The sequence below is a fragment of the Nicotiana sylvestris genome, chromosome 9, assembly GCF_000393655.2.
Source record: "Nicotiana sylvestris chromosome 9, ASM39365v2, whole genome shotgun sequence".
In the NCBI taxonomy this organism is placed as follows: Eukaryota; Viridiplantae; Streptophyta; class Magnoliopsida; order Solanales; family Solanaceae; genus Nicotiana; species Nicotiana sylvestris.
In genome coordinates, this window is record NC_091065.1 from 103,651,119 (window position 1) to 103,660,308 (window position 9,190).

Here is a 9,190-nt window from a genome sequence, read left to right on the forward strand (position 1 = left end):
TATACTGGAGTATTTTTCCGGATTTTGAACAGTGTTTTCGTTCAGATTTATTTTTACATGAAAAATGGCTAAATTTCAATTACTTTTGAAATTGTGGCTATTTTTGAATGATCACTTATAAATCTGGCTATTTTTGAATTTCTCCCTCCAAAATAAGGTCAACCCGCCCATTTGATACCCCTAGTTTCATGAGATGTTAATTTTCAATTACTTATTTTCTCAATTTTAACTTCAAATATCATTTTTTTCCAGATTTAATATAATATATCCACACATGCAAAGTAATATTGATTTGTTGATGAGATCCTTATATTTTTAATTAAGGTTAGGTTGAGCTTTAACGTTCTTATTGAACTTGCCCTATACGAATTCGTATTAATCGGACTAATAAAATGCAATGGTAAAAAAATTTGGGCCGTCCTATTATATTCGTATTCTAGTTCTAGATAAAAGGAGCAAATATAGAGTAGTTTTATGAATAGAGAGGATAGAGGGGAGGGTGAAAATGAATCAAATATTCCATATTGGCACAGTTATAGTTGAGTGGAGTTGTAGCTCTATAATTAATGAGTGATAAAGATGGGGTGAAAACAACTTGTATAACGTGTGGTTTTGTCATCTCTCTAGTTCATTTCTCATTATTCTCTCTCTCATAATCAATTGGAGAGCTCTCTAATATCTGTTCCCTTATTATTGTTCTCACTGCAGCTCCATTTCCTTCGCCTTAACTGTCCCCTTGTGTCTCATGCGAAGAAAAAAGGAAGTTTTTTAATCCCAAAAACAGAAAACAAGAAAGCAGAAGGAAGATCATATAGTCATGGGTAAAAGTAGGCCACCAAAATCAGAGTCTAAAACTTCAAGACTGCTTGAACCACAATTTGTTGCCCCCAAAAAGAGGTGATTCAGCACACTTTCAATTCATAAGGCTTCATATTTACACTACTAGCTGATTTCTGGTATCCTTATTTGCTTCTTTTTGTTTCCATAGACAGAATCAAGTATGTGAGCATATATAATAAATAAAAGGGGGGATTCTTTTCTTTTTTCTTTCCTAACAGCTGTTGAATGTGCTCATGTTAGGAAGATGACTCAGAAAGTTGTGATCACAGTACAAATGGAAGCAAATGCTATAAAGCAGAAGAATGAAGGGCCTCCTTCAGATTGTTGGAGCTGGAGAAAATATGGACAGAAACCCATCAAAGGATCCCCTTATCCCAGGTGCATTTACCTTTTTTTCCCTTCCAATTCTGTTAACTTTTCTTTTGTTAAAGCTTCCATTTTTCAGTGTTTTATCCAAAATTAAACTTGATGAGTTCAATATTCTCCACGAAAATAATATTGAGTTTAGTTGAACCCGTTGAATTTGTGTTGCATCCGCCTATGTTTATGCCAGGGTTAAGTCTCTAGTGTGCATGCGGAGGTAATCCCAGATATAGAGTTGATGAGTTCAAAATGAGTGTGATAATTCCGACCCCTCTGCCCCGTCCCTGATCAATGTCGGAGCCACATGTATTCACAAGGTGTCATATCTTTTTATATATAAATATTATATATTGACTCACCCTCACTTCTTTGTGAATTTACCATTTTTATATTTTGACCCCCTTAATGAAAATTTTTGGCTTCGCTACCCCGCCTTGATTCTATGTGTGCATATATATCCTAGAGTAGTTTTTAAGTTGCCTATGCTTTTGAGATCCTTATTTACATGTGAAGAATTCAGTAAACATCAAGTGGATCGTTTTGGATACAGGGGTTACTACAAATGCAGCAGCTCAAAGGGTTGTTCGGCTAAAAAACAAGTAGAAAGGTCCAGTACAGATTCATCCTTGTTCATCATTACATACACATCCACCCATAATCATCCAGGTCCAAATTTGCCTTACAAAGACTCCCCTCTCAATCCTGTTACACAAGATTCTCCCATGACTCTGCAGCAAGATCAAGAACCAATAACGGACCGACATGTGTCCCTCGAAGACAATGATGGCATACTTGTCCAGCAAGAAGAGAATCAATTCACTGATAAGTTGTTGGGAACAATTTCATATGATGATTTTCTGCCCCTTTCTTACCCTCAACTAATGAACTTTCCAAAATCAGAATTGTCAGAAGAAAATGACTTTTATGATGAGCTAGGAGAATTACAACTACCTCCATCTTTTACTTCATTTGCAGGCATTTTTGAGGAGACAATCCTTGTAGATCCCTCTTATTCTTAGTAAAAAAATGCAGAGATCACACTTCAGATAGGTTTCATTGACAGGTAGTAGTGTTTGTGAATTTCTTGATGGGTAATTTCTTGTTGCCAATGCCTGAGGTCAAATCATTTCATTTGGCACATTGTAAGTATGATATTTCAGAAGGAGACTCAAAACATTTAATTTGTAGCCATGTAAAGGAAGCTCGCTGCTTTGTTTTTGATAATAGGATTTTGCAACACTTTGTATTAACCTGGTTTTCTATTTCCGTGCGCGAAAATATTTTTGTTATATGTCATACTAGTATTTCCAACTCAGAATATTTGTTTATTCTGATGCTATGCAGATAGAATCAAGCATCCAACTTGAAATTTTAAGATAATGGGTGAATCAACTCAAAACATTTATAAATTTCTCATCATATCCTTATAATTGGATACTTGGGACATATTATACCCTCTTTATAATGGTGTTATTTGTTCCAAACTTGCACTCAATTATTTCATTTGATACTTGCTACCTTCTTCAGCACATGCAATGCAATGGATAACTCTGTCCGTCCGTCAGAGTTTAGGCAAATACTTTTTGTCTACATTGAAATTTGAACTCTGATTTCTACAGTTTTCACTAGATTACTTTTTAGGATGCACCCTTGGGTACCAGAGGGACACATCATACTTTGCACATTTTGTTTCTTTTGGGACCACAGCACCACACAATAGTGTCTTCTTTTGCACATATTTGCGAGCAATAGCAGACACGAGGATAATGTCCAAAGGTAGACACATTTTTCATGGAGTGGTTTTGATTTGTTGGGGAAGAAATATATAGTAGTCCTATTATAATAGGCAAATAGATGCGTGCCCTGTAGATGATGGCATTTTGCTGCATTATAGTAATGGTTTAAAATGGGTATCTGTTCTTATGCTGGAATTTGCATCCTAAAAGATTTAGATACCAATGAAAATTCCAACCCACGAGGCAGAGCGCTAATGGGCCATAGAGGATATTGTCTGCTAATGGAAGTACCTTTTTCACATACAGTGACAGTATATGACTACATTCAATAGCACTATAGGAATCAATTATCTGAATAGTCTACTTTAAGTATTTGTTGCTTACAAGTAACAAGTTGCCTCAGCTACGAGATGCGAGTTCTTTCTCTAGAGAAAGCCTACTTACAGCTTATAAGGGAGAATATCTGAAAAAAGTGTTAGCAGGAAGCTTACAAAGAGCAATTAGGTTTAAATTGTTTCTAAAGATAGCTGACAAAGAATTTCACAAACTACAAGTGAAAATAGCAACCAGGAAGAAGGAATAGCTCTTTCTTCTAAATTGTAAAGCAACAATTCTTGCTGATATCTGCTCTCCTCTTAAACACTTACTCTCGTTCCAAAGACATTTAATAGCGCCATACGTGTAAACAATATGTACCCATGAACCCATTTGCAATACTAGAATATGATGGCACTACCCTTTTTGGTGGACTATGCAGCAATGAACTTGACCAGTGATTAGAAAAATATACAAATATGGAAAAACAAATAGAAGAGGAATGACAAATGGACTAGGGGCAGGGCGGCATACATTTATGAGGCAACCAAATCATGTACACAATTTGTTCCCAGATATAGCTGGTCCTGAATCCTATATATGGAAATGATATCCTCATTATCCTTGCTTAAATCTACACAATATGCAAGAACATATCTTAACAATCTTTAGCAGGCTTTCAAGCTGGTGTTTTCATGAATGGCCTTGTAGCACTGGAGACTGCAAAGAGGAAGATTTGTCTTAGAATCACGGTACTTGTATGGATTCACACAGGAAGGACCAGCACATTGCACACGAGGGGGAGGGTAACTGCAATTGGCAATAAAAACACAATCAGAACCATTAGCAACTTTAATAGTGCTTCATTCATGTAGCAATCCAAGATATCCAGGTTCCACCTCCTGTCTCCAATTCCACAGAGGACAAGAAAAAGGTGGGGATGGAGAAAACATTACCTGCAAGGTTTAGCAAAAAAATGAGGTAAACCCATATCTTCAGGAAATTTCACAACAGTCCCAGTAGGGCCCATAACCACTCTGATAGTGCTTTTTGCAAGCATCTGCTCTTTAGCAGCCTTCTCCTGCCAGATATAACGTCAATTAATTGTCAGCTTCATAACATCGCCATGAAAAACAATCTACATATCAACAAGCAGGTTACCTGTGCCAACTCTTCCTGCCGCTTCTTTATTTTATCTTCTCGCTTCTTCCTATTGGAATCTTGACCTAGAATTTTCCTAATTGCCTCAGCCTGAAAATTCAAAACGGTTATGCTCACTTCATCATCATATGACTTAGAAGAGCACACATACAGTAAGCAGGAAAAGGGACAAGGGAAAACCTCTGATTCACGAGCAGCCTTTTCATTTTGCATTCTACGTTTCTGAGCAGCCTCCGCTTTCTTCAGTTGCTGCTCAACATCTGTGAGCTTCTCCTTTTGCTCTGTAAAAAAGCAAAGATGGCAAGACAAATTTGTTAATCAGAAAAAGTTATAGAGCAAAGAAATAAGAGTGGAACATATAAGTAACTACAGTGTATTACTTCGAGGTGGCGCCGGTGGTAAACCATCAGGGAACTCAATTTGACTCACAGAAGAAGCAGTAGAATCCTTGCTAGATAGGAGAGCTCGTTGACGTGTTGTAAGAGTCATTTCTCCTCTCATCGTTTCAATTGGTGAATTTGAGGATTCCTTCCTTTGTTTCTGCTTCTTTCTTCCTTCAGGCTCACCATCAGACAGGAGCTCTTCCACCTCATAATCAGTGTCCTCAGGACCTTCCTCTGATTTCTTCCTTACATCTTTCCTTGCACTTCCCACATTTTCATCCTTTTCATACTTACAAACCTTTGAAACACGGGAAAGACTTCTTTTCTTGGTCAATTCCTCCTCGAAATCTTTATATCCTGTAAACTTTGAGGTTTTAAGCTTCTCCAAGTACCGAATTTCATCATCATCGTCATCCTCATCAAACCCCTCGGAGAGACGCCTCTTCGGCGCCCTCTTACTCTTACGAGCTGGATCTGACTTGTCACCTCTTTTTTCGAAGGCATTTATCATTGGTGTCTTTCCCATATTGTCTTTGCCAGCATCAAAAGTGCCTCTTGGTGAATCTCTCCACAAATTTCCTTGCAACCCACTTTTCTTTTCCGAAAGACCGTCTTCACTCGAAGTGTCCTAAAATTTAGATGAAAAGGTTAATTGGACAGCACTGAGACTTGAGAGTTTATTACAATGATAATCTGACCAATAATAAATGCCAAATTAATACATGCAATATAATAGATTTCTTTCTCTGGTAAATCGGCTTCAGATTAATCACGATTTGCATCTTCAAAAGCTTGGCATTAGTTTTCCAAAACTGTATCCAACATAAGGTAAGGGTTAACCTAATCCATCTGGTTTTCCATGAAGTGAACAACCAGAGTTTCTTGCTAATAATTTAGGGCAAAACTATTACGTTGTTAACTCATCCTTGAAACATTTGATTCTTATGGACCTCACTGTTTTGTTCCCTAATAAACCTATAATAATGCAACAACATCTATCTACATGTTTTGCTTTCCCTGTTTCGAGAAGTTAGACAGAAACAAGTATAGCAGCGAACCGTAAAAATGGTATGCGGTTCACCTCCTTTTCAAAATGATGAAACCAACCACAATTATGAGGGAGACTACGTTTAAAGCACAATCAAAGATTCAAGTGGGTTTAGATAATCCAAAAAATTAACTACTTGAGAAGAAGCACGTAATAAACCTGCTGGCCAAGTTTCTGCCGTGGCACCGAGGCACCTAAGGCTCGAGCACTTTTAGTAGACAAACCACCACCACATGCACCATGAGAATCGGTTTTGGTTTGAATGGTGCGCGTCACACCCCCAACTTTCAGCTTAACCCTTTTCAGCTTGTTATCATTGCCAACGGCATCCTGAACAGTTCCTGATTTCCTAAGAGAGGAGCCATTCCGGGAATATGTATCATCTCCTGGACCTCCATTACTATATAACAAGCTAGATCCTGTATCCTTATTCTTCTTAAAAGTGTAGTCCTCATCTACTCTTGAAGCAGAGCCTCTAGACATGCAATGATTAAGGTTGAACATTTTCCGTCCAGCATCGGCATCACCAGTGTTCTCATCACTGGAAACCCTGCCAACATCATCTGAAACTAGTGCTGAGGGTGACTGATCATGGCTTTCATGAAAAACCGGCATCTCTGGTCTAGGTCGTCGCAACATGTGGCTTCTTTTCTTTCTAACAGTAGCATTGAGCCCTTCAAATCGAGTACCACCAGATTCATCCATGATATATATAAAGAGTAGGTCCCACCAGCAACGCGTGTACTAATCACGGTAAAAAGACGACACTTGCTAAATGAGTTTGGTAATTGCTGGACCAAACTGGCAACTGCAAGCATTCAAAGACGTATCCTTTATTTTCTAATTCATTTATGTAGAGAAACATCAATAAATAAAAACGATTAACAAGAAGTTCATTCAGCATTTAATTTAATGTATCCAGGGGATGCAACACCCATACATGCAGTACACATGAACCCAACAAGCAAAAGGGCAAGGAAGACTATCATATCTATACAGTATAGTTAACTAAGAAACATGATAAAGAAATCAATTTGACTATCCACGACTTCCACAACACAGGGAACAAATGTATCCTCAATAAAATGCAAGTATCAATATAATGGCATATGGAGCTTTGAGGAATGTATTAATGGCCTTAAGTAAACACTGCATATGTGCAAAAACAATATATCAAGAAGATGGCTTAGGATTTTTCAAGAATGAGTTAATGGATTTAGTAATTCCGCCTATATGCAAAGTATAGCTGATCCCAAGCACGAATAAATGAGAGTTGCGGTAGATTAACTGTCCTCTTAAAATAGTCAAACTACTCGAATCCTCTAAATAAAAAAGTAGTTGAATAGAGCCAAAAAAAATAGAAAGGAACAAGGACGGATGTAGGCTTTAAGATATGGGTACGTATCAACCCAGTTGATTTGACACAAACCACTAAATATGCACAAAAATTAAATTCAAAATCCAATTACTAACACTTGGGGTCGTGTCCTAAAATCCAGAACCAATAAAGTTCAAGTCTTGGATCCGCCTCTGCAGATGATTCATATAGCCAATACCAACAAAATTAAAACTGAGTTAGTCGATGGTTTTTGGAACTAATGGCCCTAAATATTTGCCCAAAACTTGGCAGTAACTGGATTACCCAATAAGATGAATCAACGAAATACAATCAAGTTACGCAATTGACATAGCTTACATATTACAGCAGACCCATTTATAAAAACACCAAACAAATACAAGTAAAGCCCATTACACGCCCCAGCAAAAGAATACAGCAGATACCCATGAACCAAAAGAGAAAGGAAGAAGCAATAACCTTGTGAATGGCACAAAATTGAAAAGCATCCGCCCGAAGTTCGCAGAAAAGAAGAAACAAAAAGAGTGAATTAACGAAGAGGAAAGATATAGATAATATATATAATTGAGAAGAGGGAGGAAAAGAGTTGATGAAAAAGAGAGATGTATGGAAGAAAGAATAAGAAAGAGATGGGTTTTGGGTAAAGTATTATAATTAGGGTTAGAGAAGTGAAGGGTGTCGTTAGAGCCAAAGAAGACTCTCAATATCTTCTCCATTTTCTCCCTTTCCTATTCTTACTCACCAACACCACCCACCTACTCCAAACACCCCCCCCCCCCGCCCCCCAACCCACACTGTCTCTCCCTCACACCCCTGTAATTTGTTTTGTTGGACTGCCCCTTTCTTTCTTTCTTTCTTTTTGCCTCAGTAATCCGATCCGACTCGATTTTCCTCTTTTATTTCCCTCGTCTTTTATACATGGTTATAGTTATACGTCTTTGTGCTTCAAAATGTGCGTATTTTAAGACAGTGCTCACGTTAGCACTACCTATACAATACGCATGTGTTCACTTTCTTATAAGCTTCAAAGTATTACACCTATCCTAGGTGTCCAGTCGAGCGCTTAATCGAGCCGAACTAAGATCAAATTTGAGTTTAATCAAATCAAACTGAGATGATCCGAGCCCAATTTTTTTTTTAAAACGAGCCGAGCTGGACAAAGCTAAAATGCAAGTGAATCGAGCTGAATTCAGAACCATTTGCAAGGTCTACCATTTTCAATAAACTAGTAATGGTACCCGCGCGATGAGCAGTTTGTATACGGTTAAAATCGGGCCTACCCGATTTACTATTTGATCAAGGCTAGGGAATTGCTCGAAGGTCGGCCTCGCAACGGACCAGACCGAGGTACGAGCACAAGGCACCGAGTTCGAGGACCGAAGCACTTATCGAAGATCGAGGCCAGTAGCAATCGAGACCAAAAGAGGCAGACATCGAGCAAAGCACAATAATGGAAAGGCGATATTCGTGACTGACCGGAGATCATAGCGTAAATCTCGGAACAGATCAAATCAAGGGCGGTTATTTAGTTAATAATGGGATTTACTTCCGTAATTAGAATTGTACCATAAATATGATTCCTCTACTATATAAAGAGGATCCTAATCATCTTGTAACCATCTTGCATTCTCGCATAACAAAGCAGCACATTACTTTCTAGCTTATATTCTTATTCATCAGTTTGCTTCTTAACTATTTTGGGCACCGATCAGTTTGAGAGCACTTAAGCTCGAGGGTTGAATCACATTTCAAGACTAGTTTGCTTTCTCTCATTGTTAATCTTTACTGCTACTTTCTACATTTATCAATTGGTATTGGGTAAAATCACATGTCCTTAAAACCATATTTTAAGTTTAATTATTATTCGATTTTTAAGGTAAACAGTTTGGCACCCACCGCGGGGTTAAGGATAATAGTGATTGCCTAGTATTAATCCTCATAACACACACTGCTTTACGCTTGTTCTCGTAAGTGTCTTTGATTTCAG

At 37.9% G+C, this 9,190-nt stretch overlaps 2 protein-coding genes across 3 annotated transcripts; one reads left to right on the top strand and one right to left on the bottom strand.

Moving 5' to 3' along the window:
• The first annotated feature begins 480 nt into the window (after positions 1 to 480).
• LOC104222568 (probable WRKY transcription factor 65) lies at positions 481 to 2,453 on the top strand. Of its 2 annotated transcripts, none has more exons than XM_009773808.2 (3): positions 481 to 897; positions 1,081 to 1,218; positions 1,754 to 2,453. In XM_009773808.2, exons 1-3 carry the CDS (start codon positions 818 to 820, stop codon positions 2,220 to 2,222), a joined length of 687 nt encoding a protein of 228 aa, XP_009772110.1. In that variant the 5' UTR covers positions 481 to 817; the 3' UTR covers positions 2,223 to 2,453. The 2 variants fall into 2 exon arrangements, with proteins under 2 accessions (XP_009772110.1, XP_070012216.1); XM_070156115.1 differs by having other exon boundaries at positions 604 to 897; positions 1,085 to 1,218.
• A 1,304-nt stretch (positions 2,454 to 3,757) lies between these two features.
• Positions 3,758 to 8,108, bottom strand: LOC104222569 (uncharacterized). Its single transcript, XM_009773809.2, has 7 exons — positions 7,663 to 8,108; positions 6,006 to 6,654; positions 4,796 to 5,426; positions 4,596 to 4,696; positions 4,416 to 4,505; positions 4,211 to 4,335; positions 3,758 to 4,064 (listed from the first exon to the last, which is right to left on the bottom strand). Exons 2-7 carry the CDS (start codon positions 6,549 to 6,551, stop codon positions 3,923 to 3,925), a joined length of 1,635 nt encoding a protein of 544 aa, XP_009772111.1. The 5' UTR covers positions 6,552 to 6,654; positions 7,663 to 8,108; the 3' UTR covers positions 3,758 to 3,922.
• Positions 8,109 to 9,190: the final 1,082 nt, after the last annotated feature.